Genomic DNA, 26239 nt, shown 5'->3' with positions numbered 1-26239 from the left:
AAGTGAGATCTTTTCAAGCCTCTAAAGTTCTCTCACTTCCAGGGAACAATTGATTTTAAGCCTAGATGTAAGGACAGTCACAGAACGGCAAGCAAAAGAGAGAGAGAGAAACAAGGAATGTCACGCTTAACGCACTTGCTATCTGGTGTGGCTGCACAGTTCCTTTTTGCGAAAACAGGGCCGCCGTCTTGAGCTCATCCCAAAGGTGTACTTCTTCCTCCGCAGATGTGACCCCGGCACAAGCAAATTGCACCGAATTAAGAACGCTTTGGGAAAGAAGCGCATTATCCAAAGGGCTCACAGTATGGCTCTGTTGTTTCTGCCGAAGAGATCTGCATGTACAAGCACAGACGAGCAGGGGACTTAACCTTTTTCTTGCCATTTAAAATCTGGCGCTCAGCTTGATACGGGATTCACCTCATCGCCTTGCTGCTTTTCCAACCCACTCGGACTGACATATGAAAAAAAAAAGGGCTTAATTTTTCTGGTAGCAGGGAAAGGAGAACTTACTTTGGAGCATTATAAAGCCTTGTTGCCCAGAAAAGAATTCTCTCTCGCCACTTTACCCAATCTCTTTCGGCAGAATTCGGTGTGTTGTTATTTTTTCCTGCCCCCTTTTAGGTTCGGAGCAATGGAGAAAACTGGCAAAAAATATCAGGGCAAGCGTTTTTAGGCCGAAGGATGCTGTGAGAGCTGTTTTCAGAGCGTGGCTGTGATCAGAGAAATAATATCTAGACCCAGAATGAGAAAGGTTGATGAATTACCGTATTTTTCAGATTATGAGACACACCTGACTATAAGACAAAGCTAAATTTAGAAGAGGAAAACAACAACAAAAATAGGATTTTGGCCTTTTCTCTACCCATTTTCAAGGCTTTGGGGGCCATTTTGGGGGCTTTCTTCGGTCCATTTTTGAGGCTCTTTGGGTCCATTTTTGAGGCTTTTCTTGGCCCATTTTTGAGGCTTTTTTGGCCCATTTTGGGGGCTTTTTTGGTCCAATTTTGAGGCTCTTGGGGCCCATTTTTGAGGCTTATTTGGCCCGTTTTTGAGGCTTTTCTTGGCCCATTTTCGAAGCTTTTTTCGGCCTGTTTTTGAGGCTTTTTTGTGGCCTGTTTTTGCAGCTTTTTTCGGCCCGTATTTGAGGCTTTTCTTTGCCTTTTTTGAGGCTTTTTTCAGCCTCTTTTTGAGGCTTTTCTTGGCCCCTTTTCAAGGCCTTTTTTGGCTCATTTCTTCTGGAGAAAACAGGCTGAAAAAAGCCTTGGAAAAGGCAAAGAAAAGCCTTGAAAATGGGCTGAAAAAAAGGCCTGAAGAAGGTTTGAAAACAGGGCATGCAGAGCCCAAAAAATGGCCGGCGGGTGAGCGGGGCTTCGGCAATATTCGGTCTATAAGATGCACAGACATTTTCACCCCCTTTTGGGAGACAAAAAAGTATGCCTTATAGTCCGAAAAATACGGTAATACAATGAATTCATTTTAACAAAATATGATATCCTTAGTTTGACAGTTGCCAGTCAGATGGAGAATAACAGATTTGGAAGGGACCTTGGAGATCTTCTGGCAATCAAACCGAGGTGACCAAAAAAAGATACAGCTTCATTGTTGATCTCACTTTTCCCATGACGTTACATAGCATTTAGCAGTGGTTGGAGCTGAGCTGAGAGTTCTGTTTATCTCCTTTTTATAAGTCTGAGGTTCACAACAGCAAATAATGTTATCAGTTTGAAATGGATTAGCTTCACATACTTAAGTCTTCTCTGATATGAGTCTGGCAAACAAGTCTCTTGAGTAAATTATTTGCAGACCGTAGAGCAAGTATTTATACATTGCCAAGCCTTTGTATATACATAACCGTCTGTTGCTGATGTTCATCGCGGTTCTGCAGTCAACATTAATACTAAAATATCAAATGTCACCAAGCTGCGTTTGTTTTAGAAAAAGCTGAGCAGGATGAAAGCTAAGATGTGTTTAGCCTGAACTTGGGCCTTGTGCTTTCATTTTGCTTATTGAGATAGGAATTCTACAAAATTATTACACAGGCACACCACTACGTTGACTTCCAAGATCAGAAACGGACATTATTTAAAACCTTTCGCCGTTTTGAGGATTTCTAAAGTATGAATTTTTCTACCGGCCGGGCGTTGGGATCATAAGCTTGCCCCCACAATGGACACATTGTGTAGGCTACAACTTTCCGCTGGGATCAATTTGTGTGCTTGGTTTTGCGTTGCCAAAGCCGTTCTGTCATTTTTGAGGCTCAAAAAGGCCGTTCTGTAAATACAATCATGCATGAACCATTTACTTAACGAACTCGTAGACGACTGAATTAAAAGGGGTGGGTGGTGGGTGGGAGGATAATTAATGAGAATGGTGCGTAGTGCACTCCGAACACTTATTAGATTTACCTCTGAGGCAAGGTGGTGGCCGTGCACAAAATGTGGAAAATCCATCTCCAGCAAGAGATGTAAAATGGTACAACGGCTTACTGTGCTCTTGGGAGAGCTTATATGTGGAATGGGTGGGATGTTTTCACTCTCTTCAGGGTTTTATTAGAAGTTTCCCATTGTCTTCTGCCTTCGTAAAAAAAGAATTATTCCCTCTTTTCACAGGTGTTCCTAAAATCCGTGGAATCCTTAACACTAATGAATCAGTAAATCAGCATGTTCCCATCACTGGGATTAATAACGGGTCAGATTCTGGCAAGAAGGAAGTGCCTTCTCTGTTACATGTTCATAGCCTCCATTCACCATGAGATCTTTGACCAGCTCCAAATTTAATACTGCTGTAAATTCTGTTTATGAGCCATCCATTCTCCAAAGCATTCCAATAATAATGTAACCTGCCTCATTCTCTTCTCCCGTCCCGCTTCTGATCCTTTGAACAACTCTCTCTCTCTCATTTTGCTCGGAAAACGTAACCTGGTATTTGAATCAATAGGAGTGACATGATAGCAATGTTCCAATGTCTCAGGGGTTGCCACAAAGAAGAAGGAGTCAAGCTATTCTCCAAAGCACCTGAAGGCAGGACAAGAAGAAATGGGTGGAAACTAATCAAGGAGAGAAGCAATCTAGAACTAAGGAGAAATTTCCTGACAGTTAGAACAATTAATCAGTGGAACAACTTGCCTCCAGAAGTTGTGAATGCTCCAACACTGGAAGTTTTTAAGAAGACGTTGGATAACCATTTGTCTGAATTGGTATACGGCCATAATGGGGGACCTACGGCATGCATGCCAGAGGTGGCATGCAGTGGCCTCTCTGTGGCCATGCGCGCCATCGATCCAGCTCAGCCAGCTGGTTGTCTGGTTTCCGAGGTGTGCCTTCTGGTTTGGGCATTCTGTGCCTAAAAGGTTCGCCACCATTGGTATAGGGTTTCCTGCCTAAGCAGGGGGTTGGACTAGAAGACCTCCAAGGTCCCTTCCAACTCTGTTATTCTATTCTAATTCCCTGCCTGTTTGTTCAGAATGAAAATCTCCCAGACTCTATAGGACCTCTGAGAGCTCCAGATATCTAAAGCAGCCACCCTCCAAACTTTGGGAACCAGGGAACCGTGGAGAGAGGTTTTTCTGCGGACAAGAGGAGGCGTGGTTTCGTGTGCTGCCAGCATCCCACGAATGGGGCTTTCCTTGTTTGCGCGGATCGGTTTCTGGCATGCCGCAGACTGTGGCCGGTCTATAGACCCCCTGATCTAAAGTACTATGAAAACTCACTGCACCATGCATTGTGTGCTTTCAAGGGTTGATCGGTTGGTTTGTTCATAGAAGGGCACAGGTGGTCCTCAACTTACAACACTTTACTTAGTGACTGTCTGAAGCAGCAATAGCAATAGCAGTTAGACTTATATACCGCTTCATAGGGCTTTCAGCCCTCTCTAAGCAGTTTACAGAGTCAGCATATTGCCCCCAACAACAATCCGGGTCCGCATTTTACCCACTTCGGAAGGATAGAAGGCTGAGTCAACCCTGAGCCGGTGGGATTTGAACCACTGAACTGCAGATAGCAGTCAGCTGAAGTGGCCTGCAGTACTGCACTCTACCCACTGCGCCACCTTGGCTCTTGCAACAGAAACCGTGAAAAAGTGAATTATGGTTGTTTTTTTTCACACTTACAACTGTTCCAGAATCCCCATGGTCACTTGGTCAAAATTCGGAAGTTTGCCAAGTGGTTCATATTGATCACCGTTGCTGTGTCCCGGAGGTCATATTGTCTCCTTTTGCGACCTTCTGAAGTCAAGGGGGGAGCCAGTTTCACTCAACAGCCATATTACTAACTTCACAGCTGTGACGGTTCACTTGACAACGGCAGCAAGAAAGGTCGTAACATGGGGCAAAACTCACTCAACAACTATCTCGCTTAAGCAATAGAAATCTGGGACTCCACCGTGGTCGTAAGCCGAGGATCACCTATACCAGTGATGGCGAACTGTTTATTGTCGTGTGCCGAAAGCACAGCTGCCCGAAACCCATAATGCAATGTGCGTGCAACCCCCCCCACGTGCCCTGCCCCTCCGCATGTATGTGGGACACCCCCCCATGCTCGCCCCCACCCCTGCGCACATGACCCCCTGTGCTTACCCCGCCCCTGTGAATGTGCATGCGACCCCTCCCGTGCCCCATTTTGGGCCTAGTAGGCCTCCCTACAGCCTCCTTGGAGCAAAAATGGGCCAGGGGGGGCCACACCTCACCCCTCCATGCTCCCCCCACCCCCATGCATGTGCGTGTGTCCTCCCGCCCCCTATGCATGTGTGTGCATCACCCGCGTACGCCCCCCCCGGGGGCATGCCTGGCAGAGACCCAAGTATCAGCTGGCCGGCAGGAGGCACACGCACATGGGCAGTGGAGCTGAGCTGGGTGACGCCTCGCAGCCCTGCAGAGGGCTCTGCGTGCCCCCTGTGGCATTCATGCCATCGGTTCGCCATCACACACCTTTATTGCTTCGTGCATTTGCTACGAGCGTGGAATGGCCTTTTATGCACTTTAAAAAAAAAATCACAATACTCTCTAGTGAAAAAAAAAACGTCCCGAGGTTTGCATCTAAATGCATCGCCAGGCTCAAGCTTGGCATGGCACAATCTCTGTTTAATGAGGGCAAGCAGATGTTTCGGTGGGATAGGGATGTTTCCATCCATCTTGGAAAGCTGTATGACACAGCCTTTATTATCCCTTTCGCTTTGGGTTCACAAGCACTGCTGTGTTTTGGAAGCAACATCTTGGAATAAACAGGAAACGCCAGTCTGACAACTCCTATTTATCTTCTTCCCAGGGCCATGGAAGCGAAGCCACCCCATTCACTACAATGGCCAGCTGTAGGGCAATCCTGCTCCACTGGAAGAGAGTTTTCTGAATGGCACCTGCCATTTCCCCCCCTTTTTATTAATTCAGCTGGACTGGCAAAGGCCAACAAATTCTCAAGGGTTTTAGTAATAGCTGGCCATCCTTTTTCTCTCCCCCCCCCCCTTCCCCAAATAAATGTCACAAGGCAGGTGGTAGGTGGTGGGGAAGATAATACTGTATCCGGTGTTATGAAGAAATTGGATAAACACAAAACACTTGGAAGGTCCCTGGTTATCTACCGGATTAAAAAGCGACAAAGAATGTTTAGGTAGCACACAAGATAGGAAAACAGCTTGACTTTTGGGAACTGTTGATGAAGATTATATTGTGCTTAGTGGAAAGAAGGCAGCAAGCTAAGGTTTTAGGAATATCTTTGGTGTCCAATCTATTTTTGGGGGGTGGTGGGTGGTGAGAGGAAGCCCATAGATGAAGCTCCAACTGCCCTGCTGAATTTAATGCCCAAGAAAGGCAAGACATTAACTGATTGGGAGAAGGAGTGGTGTGGTGGCCTAGAGGGGGAGCTCTCGCCTCACAATCAGGAGGCTGTGAGTTCGATCCTAGGTAGAGGCAGATATTTCTCTCTCTGGGCAGCAGAATACATCTGCTGAACAAAATTCTGCTTTGGTAACAAGAAGGGCATCGGGCCATTAAAACATTCTGCTATCTCCACTCAGGTTGCCCAGACTTCACCCCGCAAGGGATTATGGGGTCATGATAATGATTTACTGATTGGGAGAAGGAAGATACATGAAAAGAACATGTCTTAATACAGATTTTATTTTAAAATGCCTGGGAAAACAGCCTTGCCTTGACTCGGATCTGTCTGAAAAATATGACTTGCCAACTACTCCACATCATTCACCCTGAAATGTTTTGTTCAACCCTTAGCCATCAAAAGGTTCATGAAAACTCCGAGACACACAAACCAGACGTTCATAACAGATTTCCAATGTGGACAGGTTAATACTCAACTTTCCCAAGGGTTGTAGGAAGAAATCTTGGTTGAAAGTCTGGTGGATCAGCCCTACCTACTCAAGGTCACAGTGACGTTGGGGCTGAGCAAGCAATAGCAATAGCACGTACACTTATATACCGCTTCACAGTGCTTTACGGCTTTTTCTAAGTGATTGACAGTCAGCCTATTGTCCCCCAACAATTTGGATCATCATTTCACCCACCTCGGAAGGATGGAAGTCTGAGTCAACCTTGAGCCTGTGAGAATTGAACTGCGGGCAGCTGGCAGTCAGCAGAAGTAGCCCACAGTCCTGCATTCTAACCACTGTGCTATCATGGCAAGCATTCACACACAGGTCTTCCAATGCAGGAGTTACACAAAGGTGTCCAAAAACACTTGCATCAAAGACCTGAATGACAAAGCTACACATAGATATGTGTCTCTGGCTGAAGCTGACACAATGACAAAACGATGCTATGTGCTTGGGTGTGTAGTCTGCAAAATTTTCATGACAACGTCCTGATATTAGTTGCTGCCCTGTCATACTTCCCACAGATACACAGTAAAATTTCTTATCTAGGTTGTACATCTTGGTTACAAAAAATACTAACTAACTGGAGGGCAGGTAACCCAAATTCTGGACCGCAATCAATTTGGTATATCACGAAGCGTGTATCTTATATTGCAAATAAGAGAAGCAGTTCTACAATCATTCTTCAACAAAACGAGAATGAAGGAAAGAACACAGCCAAGGGTGTGACTGCCCACCATTTCGTGGTGGCCACAATCTTGATCAAAGTCAGCTTATTTTGCACAGCAACTACCGGGTTTCCCCGAAAATAAGACAGGGTGTTATTTTCTTTTGACCCCCGAAATAAGCGCTTTGCCTTATTTTCAGGGAAGCCTTATTATTTTTGAGGGGCAGGAGGAGGTGAGTGCGATCACTTCATGGCTGCTGCTGTGTTGCAATATTTTCAGGGAGGGCTTATTTTAAGGGGAGGGCTTATTTTAGCTCATGCGCTCAAAAGCCCAATTGAACTTATTATCCAGGGAGGTCTTATTTTCAGGGAAACAGGGTACTATTATTATTGTCTATGGAGATTCTCAGTCATCCAGGTCACGGTTGTCCCAAAGGTGTTTTTTTGAAAAGGTAACTGGACTTTGTTTTCCCTTGGAGACATTTCGCTTCTCATGCAAGGAACTGGACTACTGCAACGTGCTCTACATGGGGCAGCCCTTGAAGAGCATTCGGAGACTTCAGCTTGTCCAGAATGCAGCCGCGCGAGCAATTGTGGGTGCACCTCGGTTCACCCACGTAACACCTATCCTCCGCGAGCTGCACTGGCTGCCTATTGGTCTCCGGATACGCTTCAAGGCGCTAGTCGTCACTTATAAAGCCCTTCATGGTATTGGACCTGGGTACTTGAGAGACCGCCTGCTGCCAATTACCTCCAATAGACCGATTAGATCCCACAGATTAGGCCTCCTCCGAATTCCATCCGCCGGCCAAGGCCGGCTGGCGACTACCCGGAGGAGAGCCTTCTCTGTGGCTGCTCCGACCCTCTGGAACGAGCTCCCCGTGGAGATTCGAACCCTCACCACCCTCCAGGCCTTCCGCAAAGCCCTTAAAACCTGGCTGTTCCGACAGGCCTGGGGCTGAAGACTTTTTTGCCCCCCTCCTCGAATGGTATGGTTGTTGTGTGCTTTTAAATTGTGTATTGTTTTGTTCGTCTTTTTATCCCTTATCTGTATCCCCTTCCCTGACTTGGATTGTGAGCCGCCCTGAGTCCCCTTCAGGGAAAAGGGCGGCATATAAGTGCAATAAATTCAATTCAATTCAATTCAACTTCTTCGGTTCTGAATTTCTTCAGTTCAGAACCGAAGAAGCTCCTTGGATGAGAAGTAAAATGTCTTCAAGGAAAAACAAAGTCCAGTTGCCTTTTTGAAAAACACCTTTGGTACTCCTATTATTATTTTATCCATTCAGAGTAAGCATCCATTTTTTTCCACTGACAGTTTGGGTTTTTTTTATAAAAGAAATGAGCATTTCACTGATCTTCGCTATCTAGAAATTCAGAGAAGGGTTTTTTAATTAAAACCCACCCTCCCCTGACCTCAGCCAATCTCCAAGAAGAAATTTCTTCATTGTCTCTGCTTCCTTGCACAATGTTACAATCCTGCTCATCAATCATAATTGGTAATAGAGCCCCTTCCATGGTAGCAGGGCACAAACCTAACCAATTAAAAAGCTAATGTTCCATTTTCCTTTGCTCACAATTTAAAGGTTAAACCGAATAAACACCCCAAGGGGATGGGGGAAAAAAGGATCTGTGAATCTGAGCTATGGTCCCAGGGGTCTTGAGTTTTCAGCCAGCTTGATCCAGAACCTGGATCAAGCTGCTAGTGATGGCAGCTCTCCAGTTCTCAGAGCTGCTAAATTGCACTCTGGGGAAGGTGGAGAACAAATGGCCAGTAGATCGCATTAAGGGAGAAGGCAATTCACACAATATGGCTGTCAAGCACCAAATCTGCAAGCAGCATCCCGGCCCCGAAGCAGCAGCGCAGTGGTAAGCAACACGATGCCGACGAACAGCTGATTGTTGGTTGGGCTGCATTCGGCCTGGATCGTAACTTCCTGCAAGCTGGCCAAACGGGCTGTTGATTGACTCTGCCGGTAGCCCAACAATCAGCTGATTGGGCCTACGGGCTCCTCCGGAGGCGGAAAGGCACAGCTCCAGCATTCAAAAAGCTCTGAGAGGCAGAGACTCCCAGCACAAAGTTTAGTCCTACATTTTTCAGAATTCACTGTATGCCGAGAGCCGGCTTAATAAAACACTGGGGACTCAAAGCAAGTGGCGTCCTGATTGCAGGCTAGGTCCAGAACTTGGACCTTTGAGAATGGCTTAATCTAGCTAGTTAAACCATGCCCACCATGTGGTTGTATGAGGTGCATGCGTAAAAATCAAGCTAGAGTGGTGGGGGGTGGAGCTGCCCCATGCCTGCTCACCCCCCCAAAACAAGTCCTGGTGCTAATTTTGGGGCCCAAAAGAAAATAAGACCAGGTCTTATTTTTGGGGAAATAAGTAGCTTTAAAAAAAAATATATTAAATTTTTCCCTTTCAAATTCATTCACAAATATATATTCTTATAATTGCTATTAACATTTGTCTTTTCATCATTAGTCTCTATGATTATTTTTATAAATATATATATAATACAGTTTGCGTCACTTTCTTGGCACCCCGTGCCTTCATTTTACTTTGCAACAACCTTGCTCCTTCCATATTCTCATCCTCCCTTCTCTGCTTTCTTCTTTCCTCCTCTCCTTCCTCCTTTCTTTCTTCCCCTCCCCCTCCCACTCTCTACTACTCTTAATTCCCCTCCCTTCCTTCCTCTGCATTGCCCTTTCTTCCTTTCCCTCCTCATCCTCCCTCCTTTCCATTGTTGCCCTTGCTTATTTATTTTCTCTGATGGGTTCTCGGGGTGGCATTTCAGCAATCCCAACTTTATATTTTCATACAAATAATTACATTTTATTTCTAATATTAATTCCACTTGTATCATTTTTTTAACTTGTACACTTGCATTTTAATTCTTTCTTCGGGGAAACAACTAGCTTTGAAAGAAAACTTACCTGTAATATGGTAGCTGATTTGGTGGTTGATGTCAGAGGTATCTTCATCCCAAGTGCTAAGGACAGCCACGACTTCTCCCGGTGGGTCGCTCTCTTTCACAGACCCCCTGTACATCTCCTGCTGGAATACGGGAGCATTGTCGTTGATGTCAGTCACAGTGACGGAGATTAAGGTGGTTGAGGAGAGGGACAGGGCTTCTCCCAAGTCAGAAGAAACCACCGTGAAGGCAAAAGTGGGATCCGTCTCATGGTCTAAATCTTTTAAGGTGCTGATCCAGCCACTGTTGCCGTCAATAGTGAACACTTCCGAGATCCGGTCAATATCTAATTCTGTTAAGAGAGAATAGGTGACTTGACCGTTGGCTCCCGAATCTGCGTCGGTTGCTTTGACTTGTACAAGTTTAGTCCCTATTGGCATTCCCTCCATTACGATCGTGTCATACTTGGCCGCCTCAAAAATAGGCTTGTTGTCGTTGATGTCTAGAACTTTAATGTCCACATCCACGGTGACCACAATGTCCACCTTATCAAGCTGTAAGGTTGCAGCCACTTTAAAATGAAAAGCGGGATCTGCCTCATGATCCAGCCTCTTGTCCAGTTTTATAATGCCAGTGTCTTGCTCTATAATAAAAACTCCATCCTTGTTGTTTCCGGTCAAATCGCCGTTGACTGTGCTGTAGGCGACGCCTTGGTTTGGCAAAACGTGGAGCGCATCAATTGTGCTCCCTATGAGGGCATCTTCTGATACTGTAAAGGAATACTGGGGTTGAGAAAACGAAGGCAAGATGGTTTCTGGAGGTAAAACGTGTATGTATACAGGGATAAGGGAATGTCGCACAGGAATGCCACCGTCAACGGCTTTGACAAAAAAAGATAGCACCGTATTTTTCAACTGGTTGAAATTCCCCTTGGTTACCATCCATCCATTGTCTGGGTCAATTTCTAGGAGATCCGCAACAGAAACAGAAGCTTCACTATACAAGGAGTAGACAATCCTAGCATTGGCTCCATCATCAGGATCAAGAGCTTGGACCTGGGTGACTAAGTGGCCTTTCCCAACATCTGCTTTGACGCTTGCTCTATATTCCACAGTCATGAACTGTGGGGCGTTGTCGTTCTCATCCACCACTATGACTCGGACCGTGCAGAACGTGCTCCTCCCTCCACCATCAAGAGCTCTTAAAAATATGGTGATGTCACCTTCCAAAGGGACCTCCCTATCGAGTTTCTCCGTGGTGAGGATCTGCCCTTTGTTGTCAATGACAAATCTGTCTTTGGCAAAATCGTTGATGATGGAGTAACTGATCTGACCATAGATGCCCGAATCTCCATCGGTTGCTTTTACGTGGATCACTCTAGTTCCCGGGACAGCGTTTTCTCTGACTTCTGCCACATAAATACTTTGTGTGAATACGGGGCTGTACAAATTAGCACCAAGAATCCTGATATGGACTTGAGCAGTGCTGGTAAACAAACCATCAGAAACTGAAACGTTCAAGCTGTACATTGATTCCATTCTCTGCTTCCGATGATTTGACAGTGTGATGATGCCACTCTTGGTATCCATCACAAAACTGGTACGGTCATTTCCAGACAAGATACTGTATTCCAATCGGTCAAAATCAGAGCTGTCTGCATCGGAAGCTTGGACGCAAGTCACAAAATGACCCCGAGGAGCTAATTCACTGACGTAAGATTCATAGATCAACTGATTAAAAATAGGAGGGTTGTCATTCATATCTGTCACGTGGATATTTACTAGAACTTCACTGCTTAGAGGTGGGAATCCATTATCAGTGGCCCGTACTTTTAAGCTGCACTGCTGCATCAGTTCATGGTCCAACAAGCGGGCAGTTAGGATCAGTCCGCTTGTCCCATCGATGTGAAAATAATCCGTGCTGTTGAAAGTGTCCTGGACTATCTGGTACTGAATGATTTTGTTATTGTCGGAATCGGCATCGGTAGCAATGACCTGCAAGACAGGAGTCCCAATCAAGGAGGCTTCGGTTAAGGTGGCGTTATAAGCAAAGTGGTCAAAAACTGGGGCATTGTCATTGACATCCTTGATAATCAAGTCCACCGTAACTTCAGCTCGGGCTCCAGTAAGAGCATCACTGGCTCTCACCGTCAACTTGAAAATGGGATTGAGTTCATAGTCTAATGGACTGATGACACTGAGGACTCCTGTGTCAAAGTCAATGTTGAACTGATTATAAGGGTCCCCGTCTACTATGATGTAAATGATACCTTGACCTTCTGGGCTGGTAGCATTGATGCTCAGGATCGGGGTGTTCATGTCTATGTCTTCATTGACAGAGGCTGTGTAGAAGGGCTTGTCAAAGATAGGCATGGCCTTATTAACAATGGTGATGGGCAGTTCCACAGAAGCAGACAGTGACGGGTCCCCTCCGTCTTTAGCTATGACAATAATTAAATATTCTACATTGGATAAGTCGGAGTTAAAGGGCGCTTTCAAAGTGATGCTCCCACTGTGACTGTCGATTTCAAAGTGGCCGTAGTCCTCCTTCAATAGGTAAGACACATCCCCATTTGCACCCTTGTCTTTATCAATGGCCCTCACTCGATATATCAGAGTGCCAGGATCAGCCTCAACTTGAACAGCAGCATAGTATGGAAGACCAACAAATACCGGAGCATTGTCGTTGATGTCTTCAATGAGAACTCGGACAACCACTCTGGCCACCCGTAGATGGTCCAGCTCACGACTAGCCTCCACCACCAATTCATATAATTCCTGTTCTTCTCTGTCAAACGGGAGGCCAACAGTTTGAATAAGGCCTAAAGTGGGTTTGATCTTGAATTTGTTCCCTGGGTTTAATATGCTATACTTCAAGGGCTCGTTCAGACGGTTTCCAATCGCACTGACTACTGCTACCTTGGTGACGTTGGTACTGTTCTCCAAGATTGATGTAGAATAATGGCTCTGAGTGAAGTGAAGACCGCTGTCCATGGCTTCCTTGACCATTATTGTCACTATAGCACTACTGTAAAATTTCCCATCGGATACTTTCACGATCAGCATGTAATGGTCTTTGGAAAGGCTGTTGTTTTTTATGGTTAACACCCCAGAAATTGAATCAACGAGAAAATATTCTGTGTTCCCTTCAATCAGGCTGTAAGTCAGTTCAGACGGGACTTCTAAATCTGGGTCCACGGCCTTGACTTGTAGAACCTCCACTCCCACGTAAGTCGGTAGAAGCAAGATGGTTTCAAACATTGCCTGGCTGAAAACTGGAGGATTATCGTTGACATCCGTTACATCAATGGTAACTTCCACGGGACTTTCTGCAGTAAGCTGCGGATTGCCACTATCTCGAACGTGAACGTGGAAGTAGAAATGAGCAATGGTTTCGTGATCCAAATCAGCAATCGTTCTAATTGCACCAGTACTAGAGTCTACCGTAAAATAATTCTTGGCGGTTGACTCAACAATCTGGTAGACGAGCAGTGCGTTTTGATTACTATCAGCATCCGTGGCTCGTATTACAAGTGGATTGTTTCCCACACTCCGGACAATGCTATTGACAGGTGCGGCTTCACTGATGCTGCCCAAGTACTGAGAAAAAAGAAAAACAGGTGGGTTGTCATTTTCATCCACTATCTGGATGTTTACCGTGGCATTTGATGCCATCCCTGCCATGTTTGTGGCTTGCACTGTGAGCTGGTAAGAGGAAGTGTGTTCATAATCAAGAGACTTCTGGCTCGTGATGACTCCAGAATAAGGGTTGATCACGAAGGCTCCATCTACGTTGCCATCTTTGACTTCGTACACTAATGTAGACTGACTGATCGCTGAGACTTGGATAACCGAAGTCCCAAAATCAACATTTTCATTGATTTCAGCTTGCCATTCCTTGTGCGTGAATTTGGGGTGGGAGTTGTCCGACATCGTCACAGATATGCGGACAATGGCAGTAGCTGACAACGGGGGAGAACCCTGGTCGGACGCTTTAACTGATAGCACAAACTGGTTCATGGTGGTCAGGTCTGGTTCTTTCAGCACGGTAATGATGCCTAGGATTGGTTCAATCCTGAACGTGTTTCCGGTATTCCCTGAAAGAATGAAACAAGAAAAATAAATTAAATGTGAAATTTAAACTTCAGAGAGAAAAAAATCAAACTATAATATCGGAGACTGAAGAACATTCAATGGACGCCTAGTGACATCACATTAGGAGAATAATATGTGTGATCAGGGGTGGGATTTTACCGGTTCGGGAATACCGGTAGCTCCGACTATCAGCTGGGAGCGAACTGGTTCACTCCGACTTTCAGCTGGGCCTGCCTGCATGCCCGCCCCTGCGCTACATTCACCTATATTCCCTTTTCTGAAGCCCAGCTGATAGGCGCGGTAGAGTGAATTGCAGCGCCTCATCTGTTTTCCTTCCAGGAGTAATCTGGGAGGTGATTTCTCTGTAAACTGTGCATGTGTGCGCAGCGAAGCACCCGCTCAGCAAACCGGTTGTTAAACCGGTAGGATTCCATCCCTGTGTGTGCTCCAAAAAACCAAACCCAAACCCATCCAATCCTTAAATTTGTAAGCTACCAATTCACAACCCATTTACTTTCTTTGAATTTTCTGCACATCTGGACTTTATTCTGAAAGAAACCTGAGCTTTTGATGTTTATCAGAAGTTTATCAATCAGAGAATACACAAAAAGTTATTTTTTAAAAACAAAATATAGGGAAGAGAGGTAGAAAAAGTCACACGAGTCCATTGCTGAATACAGGAATTAACTTATTTTTCAAATGAAAAGGATTTGGGGCAGGAAATAGAAAAGTATGGGCCTGAACTATTTTGTGCAGAGAAAAGCTCATTTTGGGCGATTTACACAAGACAATTAAAGAGCCAGTTCCTATTATTCAGATACTTTGGTGTAGTGGCCTAGAAACCAGGAGACAGTGAATTCTAGTCTTCCTGGGTGATTTTGGGCTTGCCACTCTTTCTCAGCCCAATTTACATTACAGGGTTGTTGTGGGGAAAATAGAAGGGAGAATATTATAGGCATGTTCACCATGTTGAATTACTTATAAAGTAATAAAGGCAAGATAAAAATCTAACAAATGAATGAATGAACGAACGAACACACAAATAAACAAACAAATGAATGTTTGGAACATTTTTGGTAAAAATTACAGTGGGGAAGCTGGATCTCAGATGTGTGACCCACAACAGCAAAACTGGTAAGATTGGAGATCTTCTAATCCAATTCTTTGCTCAAGCAGGAAACCCTACACCACTTCAGACAAATGGTTGTTCAATCTCTTCTTAAAAACTCCCCATTGTTGGAGCACCCACAATTTCTGGAGGCAAGTCATTCTACTGATTAATTGTTCTAACTGTCAGGAAATTTCTCCTTAATTTTAGGTTGGTTTTCTCCTTGATTAGTTTCCATCCATTGCTTCTTGTCCTGCCTTCAGGTGCTTTGGAGAATAGATTGACCCCCTTTTCTTATGGCAACTCTGTTCTGACCCAGACTTCCTTAGAAAGCAAGAAACAAAGTCTTGGTCCTGACAAAAACCTCTTTCATTTACACAACTGTAGGTTCCTTTCATTCACAGTCAGCAAGGCTTAGCAAACAGTCTTTCAGAGGAATGTTTATCCACACGCACCTTATCTCGTTTGGAGCGCTGCGAGATAACTAGTTTCCAAACACAGGGCAAAGCAAAACTTGACAGAGTCTCTTATAAACACAAACAGAACTTTCCACTCTTGACCCGACCAAATGAACGAATTGCTTCCTGCAAAAGACCACTCCTCATTCGTTCCTCTTTTGTTTCCTATTGAAGGGGCCAATCACCTCCAAGGTGTGGCTTTACTCTTAAGTTGACCCTGCTTTTCTTAGTTGTTCTTGTCTCAGCTCTGGACGTGCGCACACTGGGAACAGGCTCCAGCTGTTCCTCTGCCTCACTGCTGTCTAACTCCCTCTCTGCCTCTGACACAGAGCCCTCATCTGAGCTTTCCTCAGCCCCCAGAACTGGCTCTATTCCTCCCCAACCTCCTCACTGTCTGACTCTGCTGTCAGCTCCGCTGGCCGCTCACAGGCCACCACAAGCTCTTTAGATATTGGAACAGTATTATCATGTTACCCCCTCGTCCTTCTTTTCAACAAACTAGACCTATCCAATTCGAGCAACAGTTCTTGATATGTTTTAGCCTCCAGTCCCCTAATCATCTTTGTTGCTTTGTTGATACTGAGATTCAGGATGCTTTCCACATGCAGGGACCATGTCTGTCTTCAAAGGCACTTTGAAAGCTTCTCAATCAATAGAACAAAGAACTCAGCATCGCAGTTCAACTCAGCAACCCATCATAAAAAATATAGTACTATTATTGGCAGCTGTTTTCCCCTTCAAAATATTTCTGCTCGGCCTGTTCTGATTTGGGCTGGCTGTAGAGTCATTTCCTTTGGTCATTCCTTTGGTTTGGTTTTTAGTATTATTTCCTTTATCTTGCATTCTTTGGATTACCATATCTTGTCCTTTTAAAATAAGTAAAATAAAAATAAAAATGGAGACTTGAGTATGCATTTGCAAATGCAAAAGACTTTACCCTGGATAGTCTGGTCTCTCTGTGTGTGTGTGTATGTGTGTGTGTGTATGCAGTTTTTTTCATGCTTTTGTGCACTGTTGGTGCAGACCATGATCCATTTTGATGGAACGGCTTGTGTGAAGTTGCTGGTGTGACCTGAACCTTGTAGTTTTTCTGTCTCTTTAGCAGTTCAAGCATAAAAAGTAGCTCTGTTGAAAAAGGACATTTGACTCGTTAGATCCCTTTTGTTCTTTCTGATACTAGCAATGTAAATGCAATTCCTTTTTAGAATTTAGGGAAGAAATACTGGCAGGCGAACAGGGAGGCTTTTTCCCCCTTTTTCAATACGATACAATACAATAGCAGAGTTGGAAGGGACCTTGGAGGTCTTCTAGTCCAACCCCCGGCCTAGGCAGGAAATCCTATACCGTTTCAGACAAATGGCTATCCAACATCTTCTTCTTAAAGACTTCCAGTGTTGGAGCATTCACAACTTCTGGAGGCAAGTTGTTCCACTGTTTAATTGCTCTAACTGTCAGGAAATTTCTCCTTAGTTCTAAGTTGCTTCTCTCCTTGATTAGTTTCTACCCATTGCTTCTTGTTCTATACTCGGGTGCCTTGGAGAATAGTTTGACTCCCTCTTCTTTGTGACAACCCATGAGATTTCCTTCCTTCCTTCCTTCCTTCCTTCTTTCCTCCTGCCTCTTATTTTCACTGAAAACTAGAAAGTCCCTTCCGGAGCAATTTTACCACCCATCCCCTTTTAAACTATTTTTTAAAAATTGAAATGAAATTCAATGTAGAGAAAAACCAGTGTTTTGCACTTAGGCAAGAAAAACCAATTGTAAAAGCATAGATTAGGTGAAACCTGGCTCAATAGCAGCAACTGTGAGAGGGATCTTGGAATCCTAATGGACAATCACTTAAATATGAGCCAGCCGTGTGCGGCAGCTGCCAAAAAAGGCTACATCAACAGAGGGACAGAATCAAGATCACGGAAAGTGTTAATACCACTTTATAATGCCTTGGTAAGGCCGCACTTGGAATACTGCATCTAGTTTTGGTCATCATAATTAAAAAACAAAAGTTGTAGAGAACCTGGAAAAAGTGCAGAAAAGAGCAAATACGTGATTAGGGAGCCAAAGGCTAAAACATATGAAGAATGTTTTAGGAATTGGGCTTGTCTAGTCTAGTGAAAAGAAGGACATTGGGAATTTTGCAATATTTGAGGGGCTGCCTAAAGGAAGAGAAGGTCAACCTATTTTCCAAAGGGTAAGAAAGCAAAACAAAAAACAATGTATGGAAACTAAACAAGGAGAGACATAACCTAGAATTAAGGGTAAATTTCCTAACAGGGAGAAAACTAAACCAGTGAAACAGAACAGTGCCTTCAGAAGCTATGGGTGCTCCATCACAGAGGCTTTTAAGAAGAAAGATGTGGAGACTCTAGAAAGAGTGCAGAGAAGGGCAACAAAGAAGATTAGGGGGCTGGAGAATAAAACATAGGAAGAACAATTGCAGGAAATGAGTATGTCTAGTTTAATGAAAAGAAGGACTAGGGGAGACATGGTAGCAGTGTTCCAGTGTTCAGGGGTTGCCACAAAGAAGAGGGAGTCAAACTATTCTCCAAAGCATCTGAGGGTAGAACAAGAAGCAACGGATGGAGACTAATCAAGGAGAGAAGCAACTTAGAACTAAGGAGAAATTTCCTGACAGTTGGAACAATTAATCAGGGGAACAACTTGCCTCCAGAAGTTGTGAATGCTCTAACATTGTACGTTTTTAAGAAGATGTTGGATAATCATCTGTCTGAAGTGTTGTAGGGTTTCCTGCCTAAGCAGGGCAACTCTATTCTATTCTATTCTATTCTATTCCATCTGTACAGCCACTTGTCCGGAATGGTATATGGTCTCCTGCTTGAAGGGGTTGGACTAGAACAGTGATGGCTAACCTTTTTGCCATCATACACCAAAAGTGGGAGGAAGGGTGTTTCCCAAACTTCCGGTTTATGCGTTAGGCAGTTTTTTGCCCTCCGGAGGCTTTAGGAAGCTTCCCTGAAGTCTCCGGAGGGAAAAAAATGGCCGAAAATCAGCTGGCCAGTGCACACATGTGAGCTGGAGCTGACAGGGCAATGCCTTGTGTGCCCTCAAAAATGGCTCCCTGTGCTGCCTGTGGCGCATGTGACAAAGGTTCGTCCTCACGGGACTAGAAGACCTCCAAGGTCCCTTCCAGCTCTGCTGTTCTGAACTAAGATATTACCAATACATTGTCTCTACTGAAGCTCTTCCTCCTGTCCTCTACAATCATTTCCAGGTACCATTATAGCAATAGCAATAGCAGTTAGACTTATATACCGCTTCATAGGGCTTTCAGCCCTCTCTAAGCGGTTTACAGAGTCAGCATATTGCCCTCTCAATCTGGGTCCTCATTTTACCCACCTCGGAAGGATGGAAGGCTGAGTCAACCTTGAGCCGGTGAGTTTTGAATCGCCGAACTGCAACTAGCAGTCAGCTGAAGTAGCCTGCAGTACTGCACTCTAACCACTGCGCTACCTCGGCTCATTAAACCAAATAACTCCTCCATATTCCCTTCAAAAGGTGTACCTTTGGATTATAAATTAAAAAGCGTGAACAACGGATTCCGTTAAAAGGGAGAATGTACGATCCATCTAAGCAATGGGGCTAGCGCACTGAGTGCATAAGGTATTTCCCAGATGAGATGTTTGAGGCTCTCCACAGAATCGGGCGTTTATGAAAGATGGGGCCTCTCAGATGTTATTAAGTGTGAAATTATTGGTTTCTATTATCCAGTGCAGTGTTCATGTTAACTGAATGCCCTGGGAAGTAAAATAAAATAAAATAAAATAAAAAAACGCCATGCCTGTAGCCTGAACACATCCGTTAAAATTAACATCCTCTCTGCAGTCCCTTTTCATGGATCAGAGAAAGGGAGGCCTCGGAAAGCTATATTACCGCACATCCAGGAGCATCTGTAGATAATGAAACAGTGGGAATTCACGTTTTTATCTGAAACAGAGGCTGGAAGCTTCAAATTGCTGGCAGAGAGAGGGATGAAAAAGGAACCCGTGATGGTCATAGAGAGATAAAGTCTCATTAAAAGGTTTCAAGCTTCTGCACAATTGTGCTGCAGGAACAGCTTCACACCGTCCCACTTCCTGGCGGCCGTCCTATGCCTCCCCTCCTTCGTTATTAGAAGCGTTTTATTCTTTCTTTCTGTTCTGCTGAACCAATGCCACGGCATCGCTCTGTCCATTCACCACCGAGACGAGCAAGTCATTTGGCTACAAAGCGTTCAGCTGCCAAAGCAGTGGGGTTCGGGGGGGGGGGGGACCCCTCTCAAGAGATCAGAGGAATTGTGAAGTTAAACGGCTGTAATTCCAACACCCACCCACCCAGCCCCTCCTCCGGGAATTGTGGCTCAAGGTAGGGGCTGTTCTAGTTCTTTTGTTTCCTTTTGAAAGAAATGTCTAAACCATGCAAACAATCCTACTGATTTTTTTTTTAAATTAAATTTAAAAAATCCATTTTTAAAATTCTGCACATCAGACCTGGGGAGATGGAAGTGGTATTCATTTTTTTAAAATGGTGAGAAGACAACTCTCTTCTTCATTAAACAAAACAGAATGAAACAAATCCCGTAAGGCCATCATGTTATTTGAAGCATTCAAATATCTTTGTCTAGATCAGCCGTGTCCAAACCTTGGCAACTTCAAGAGTTGTGGACTTCATGTTGACTAGGGAATTCTGGGAGTTGAAGTCTACAAATCTTAAAATTGACAAGGTTGGAAACTTCTGGTTCTAGAGTTCCCAGGAAAAGCCAGTTGCAGGGGTGGGCTGCTGGGGGGTTTGGGAGAACCTCTAGATAAGTTTCTGTGCAGTTCGAAGAACCCCCAAATCCCACTCATGGCTGGCCCCACCCACCCCTCCCCGGAGTCTCCACGTGGCCTGTTTTGGATACAGATAGGTACAGGGCGTACACGTAGGCTTGGGGAGGGTGAAAACCGGCCCCCCTGGAAGTTTGGGAAGGCTGGAAACGGGCTTGTTTCTGGCCTCCAGAGGGAGGGAGAGGGAGTCAAGCTATTCTCCAAAGCACCTGAGGGCAGGACAAGAGGCAGCGGGTGGAAACTAATCAAGGAGAGAAGCAAACTAGAACTAAGAAGAAACTTCCTGTTAGAACAAATAACCAGTGGAACAGCTTACCTCCAGAAGTTGTGAATTCTCCAACAATGGAAGCTTTTAAGAAGAGATTGGACAACCATTTGTCTGGGTTTCCTGCATGAGCAGGGGGTTGGATTAGAAGACCTCCAAGGTCCCTTCCAACTCTGCTATTCTGTTCTATTCTATTCTTTCAATCTCCTGACTTTGTCCTCTGAACCTGTTACATTTTACTGGAGTATTTTTAAAGTCCAATGCCTGTACTTGTGGTGAGACCTGACCAGCATTGAGTACAATGCTACTTTAGGCACCTTAAAAAAAATATTCTTCCATGGAGGCTTTGTTAGAATTGCACCTCATGATCAATCAGGAGTCCAATATTCTTTTACAGACATTGTTTTTACCAAGTCACATACATCTTCCTGTGAAGCACATTTGATTTTAATTTCTTATGTTAAAAAAACCCACTGCACTGGAATCTATTATATGTCACTCTGGTTTTCAGCTTGGCTTTCCAATTCATCAAGATGAAGTTTTGATTTGGGGGGGGGGGGTCCTTCTGGTATAGTAGATATCCTACCCAAATCATCTCATCATCAAAGTTGTTAATGAGGTTCTTTTAGCTGGATGAATCTTCGGTGAATGCTGGTTTTGAAGCCAGCTATGGGTTTACCTAATGACTGTCCCATGAAGATACTTAGCTACTTTAGAATAGAAATAGAATAGAATAGAAATAGAATAGAATAGAATAAAAATAGAAAAGAATAGAAATAGAATAGAAATAGAAATAGAATAGAAATAGAAATAGAATAGAAATAGAATAGAAATAGAATAGAAATAGAATAGAAATAGAATACAATAGAATTCTTATTGGCTAAGTGTGATTGGACACACAAGGAATTTGTCTTTCATGCTCTCAGTGTACATAAAAGAAAAGATACATTCGTCAAGAATCATAAGGTACAACACTTAATGATAGTCTTAGGGTACAATTAAGCAATCAAATCATACTAGGAAACAATCAATATAAATCATAAGGATACAAGCAACAAAGTTACAGTCATACAGTCGTAAGTGGGAGGAAATGGGTGATAGGAACCCATTTGAGAAGATTAATAGTAATGCAGACTTAGTAAATAGTTTGACAGAGGTGAGGGAATTATTTCTTTAGCAGAGTGATGGCGTTCGGGGAAAAATACTGTCCTTGTGTCTAGTTGTCTTGGTGTGCAGTGCCCTATAGTGTCGTTTTGAGGGTAGAAGTTGAAACAATTTATGTCCAGGATGCGAGGGGTCCGTAAATATTTTCACAGCCCCCTTTTTGACTCGTGCAGTGTACAGGTCCTCAATGGAAGGACTTTAAGCTCATCAGAGCAAAATCTTCACGTGTTCGTTTCAAGGAATCCCCAGGAAATAGGTCTCTATTTTTCAGAGAGCCTAGAGTAATATCACTGTAGTGCACCAAACTTTTAAAAAGTTAATAAAAACAGAATTGATCCCATTGGACACCACATTTACCGAGAAAAGTAAACATAACCATGGCAATTTTTTTTTTTCAAGTGAGAAAGTTAGATTCACTTAATTCATCACCATGGAACCGCTAGCAAATACCCAAATCACCCCCAGGAGTATATTTAGGGAAATTCTCTTTCATTCCTAGTCTACCCGTACTGACTACTTTTCTCCAAAACTGCCTGGGAAATATATATAACTCAGGACCAATTGTTGGGAGGGAGACACTAACGGCTGGAAGTACCAGGTAGGAAACGATAAAACATTCCTTGCTTGCTTAGCTCCCGTCTCCTGTGCTTTGTAAGCTGATGTTTAAAATACCCTTAATGAAATTGGGAATGTAGTAGTAGCTCAACCTGGGACCATCTAATACAGGGGTGTGAAACTGGATTTCTTTGAGGGCTGGATCAGCATTGCAGTTCTCCTCTACGGAACAGCCGGGGGGCGGGGGGGGAGAAGGGGAGACAAAATGGATGCCACCTGCAACACTTCGCTGGCCAAAATGGGGCATGGGGAACTAGGAGTGCCCTGATTTGGCTGGCAAAGTGCTGCAGGAGGCCATCCAGGCCGAAAACGGGCCACAAGGGGGGGGGGCATGCACGGCCCCCCTGGTGTCCCGTTTTGGCTGCCAAAGGCACCGTGTGCCGGTCCTTTGCTATTTCGAAGCTGGCCTCGTGGGCCCGATTTAAGCACCCTGTGGGCTGGATTCGGCCCGCGGGCCTTGAGTTTGACACTCTTGATGTAATACAAGCCATCCTCAACTTACAACCACAATTGAGCCCAAATTTTCCGTTGTTATCTGAGACAGTTGTTAGGTGAGTTTTGCCCCAATATCACGAACTTTCTTGCCTTAATTGTTTAGCGACTCACTGCAGTGGTTAAGTCAGTAACACGGTTGTTAAGTGAATCCCCATGGACTTTGCTTGTCAAGAAGGTCGCAAAAGTTGATCCTATGACCCTGGGACAGTGCAAATGTCCTAAATGTGAGTCAGATTCTGAATTTTGATCACATGAACATGAGGATGATGCAACACTTGTAAGTGTGGAAAAATGGCCATAAGTCACTTTAAACTTTAATAGGATTTGTATGCCGCCCACTCCCTAGGGACTCTGGGCGGCTCACAACAAGTAAAAGCACTTAAAATATTTAAAAATACAAAATTAAAATCAATACAACATCCATTCCATCAAGTGGGGCTGGAAATTAATCAACAGCCCCAGGCCTGCCGGAACAGCCAGGTCTTGGTTGCTTTACGGAAGGCCGGGAGAGTGGTGAGGGTCCGGATCTCGGCGGGTAGCTCGTTCCACAAGGCCGGTGCAGCTACAGAGAAGGCCCTCCCTCGGGGAGCCGCCAGCCGGCATTGTCCGGTCGAGGGCACCCGGAGGAGGCCCAACCTGTGTGATCTTATTGGTCGTTGGGAGGTAAATGGCAGGAGGCGGTCTCTCAGGTAGTCAATTTTCAATGCTGTTGTTAACTTGGAAAGGTTACTAAATGAGCTATTTTAAGTCACGGACTATCTGCAGGACCAAATGAAAAGAATTCCAGGCCACCTGATGATAGTTCTAAGTCCAGAAATTACAGATAGCCTATGCTTAAGATTAGGAACAATCTAAGCTGCTCAAAGTTAGTGTAACAGGAAGAAGCTGAGTTCAATGCAGAGATGTTATTAATTTCCTTTTTTTTATTATTTCCTTTGTCTTAATATATTTTAGACTGTGTTTGTTAAAAATCTATACCGTGTACGGGCTCTGGGAAGTCGGGGGGGGGGGGAGGGAGGTGGGGTGTTAGGGGGGAGGGGGGATATATAGTATGTGTTAGATTTTAAAGTAATGTGACTGTACTTGTATACTGTTGCTCTATAATTCCACTGTAAAAATAGGATAAGCTGAATATATTAATAGATAGTAGAAATACACCAAAGGGAGGAGTAGAGGGATAGAAGAAAGAGGGGTAGAGAGGGTGGGAGAGAGGACTGGAGGGAGGGTGAGAAGGAAGGGAGGGAGTGTACCGGGAGAGGGGAGTCGTAGAGGGGGAGGGGAAGTAGGATAGAGGGGAAGGATGGAGGGAAAATGGAAAGTTGGAGGGGGGCGAAAGAAAGGGTGTATGGAGGGTCAAAGAGGTACATTGGGTCTTTATTTTGGGGGGTTTTGTTGACAAGAGGAATGGCTGTGTTTATTGTTTAATGTTATATGACCCCAGTTATGCACAGTATATATGTGACTGTACGAAAATGGAAAATAAAAAACACATTTACAGATAGTTCTAAGTCCATTCTCCAACGGGGATTCCCTCTAAGATCCAAAGTTACCAAAACAGCCATAACATGTCCGAGGAATCACCACAGACATGCACAATAGATATGCCTCTGTCTGTCTGTCTGTCCATCCAATGTGGATGGGCTTAGGAATCCAGAGGGCAGAGACCATTGTTTGTTTGTTTCAAGATTTCTAAATCAATAAAAGCCTTGATTCTATGCTCGCCATTTCTTTATCTGCTGCTTTAGAAGCGAGCCGGGAATCTGTCATCTCAGAAGTGGCTCATCAAATATAGTTTAATCTGAAATCCCGTTGCATTCCAGATGGTGTTTTTTTCTAAAGCAAATTAGCTTTAGAAAGGCAACCATATCCACAGCAACAACAACAACAACAAAAATAACGTGAGCAATTTTTAGAAGGATAAAATGCATCGCAAGGCCAATAAAGGCAGCTGCTTAACAAAACTTCCTGTCTTGAAGGCAAAATAGATAAAAGCCAACGAGCTCATTATTAGGGCTAATTAGGTTTTATTGCAACCCATTGATTTCTATGGGAAATGACCACACCTACCTTCCCTTGAGATTATATGTCTCCAAACTTTAAAGTGCAGTTAAAACTTACATCGCCTTACATCGCGTACATGAAACTCTTGAGCAGGGATGTCAAACTCGATTCCATTGAGGGCCACATCAGGGTTGTGTTTGACTTTGGGGGGCTGGGGTGGGTGTGGTCGGGGGACGCTTGTGCTGACCCGAATGCTCTACCAGTGAAAACAAGCTCTGAGCACCATTTCCGGCGGCAACAGCCTCCTGCAACCACCTGGCAGCGAAAACAGGATCCTGAGCTCCGTTTCCAGCTCCAACGACCTCCTGCAACCCTCTGGCAGCAAAAATGGGCTCCTAAGCTCCGTTTCGGGCTATGATGACCTCCTGCAATGCTCCGGCAGCGAAAACGGGCTTCCCAAGCTCTGTTTCAGGCGACTACGACGTCCTGCAACTCTCTGGCAGTGAAAACGGGCTCCTGAGCTCCGTTTCTGGCTGCAACAGCCTCCTGCGACTTTCTGCCAACAAAAACGAAACTTGGGAGGGCCGTATTTTCGCTGCCAGAGGCACCGCGGGCCAGTTCTTCATTGTTTCCAGGGTGGCTCCATGGGCCAGATGTAAGCACTCTGTGGGCTTTGAGTTTGACACTCCTGCTATTGAGCATAAAAAGTCATGGAGGTTATTTAATTCTCAGTTTGCTTACCTGCTTCTATGGTGTACATCAGCTCTGCGTTCTCTCCTTTATCTTTGTCCAGGGCAGTGACCTGCAACACTGCAGATCCAACGGCAGCCGATTCAAAGACAGAGGCTTCGTACAGAGGACTGGTGAAGTAAGGACTGTGATCGTTGGAATCCTCCACGTTTACAATGATCCTCGCCAAGTTACGCCGGTAGGGAAACTCCTGGTCTCGAACCTGGAGGAAAGAGGAAACCATCTCTTCACATGAGAAATATTTGCCACCCTTGTGCCCAGTTGGAACGGGGAGTAGTTTTTAAGTTTGCTTCTCTTGTTTTTCTCAAAAGTCCCTGATGCGCTCTAGGACATTGGAAAATCATAGGACTCCTGTGGTTAGAATGTAGTACTGCAAGCTACTTCTGCTGGCTGCCAGCAATTGGGCAGTTTGAGTCTCACCCGCTCAAGGTTGACTAAAACTCCCATCCTTCCGAGGTGGGTAAAATGAGGACCCAGATTATTGGGGGCAAGAGGCTGACTCTGTAAACTGCTTAGAGAGGGCTGTAAAGCACTGTAAAGTGGCATATAAGTTTAAGTGCCATTGCTATTTTA

General features: G+C 44.6%; 1 protein-coding gene across 7 annotated transcripts in view; it reads right to left on the bottom strand.

Annotated features, from left to right (window-relative positions):
- Window positions 1-26239, bottom strand: part of FAT3 (FAT atypical cadherin 3) — a 553941-nt gene that overhangs the window by 108951 nt on the left and 418751 nt on the right. For all 7 annotated transcript variants that reach the window (XM_087721078.1, XM_087721079.1, XM_087721081.1 and 4 more), the window contains 2 exons: window positions 25658-25868; window positions 9919-13992 (listed from right to left, as the gene is read on the bottom strand). In XM_087721078.1, coding sequence (XP_087577204.1) covers window positions 9919-13992; window positions 25658-25868 — 4285 coding nt within the window. The remainder of the gene's footprint in view (window positions 1-9918; window positions 13993-25657; window positions 25869-26239) is intronic.

The sequence above is a fragment of the Thamnophis sirtalis genome, unplaced genomic scaffold (assembly GCF_051295495.1).
Source record: "Thamnophis sirtalis isolate CommonGarterSnake01/CBP01778 unplaced genomic scaffold, rThaSir2_p1.2 scaffold_8, whole genome shotgun sequence".
NCBI classification, from domain to species: domain Eukaryota; kingdom Metazoa; phylum Chordata; class Lepidosauria; order Squamata; family Natricidae; genus Thamnophis; species Thamnophis sirtalis.
This window is presented reverse-complemented; position numbering and strand designations above follow the sequence as displayed.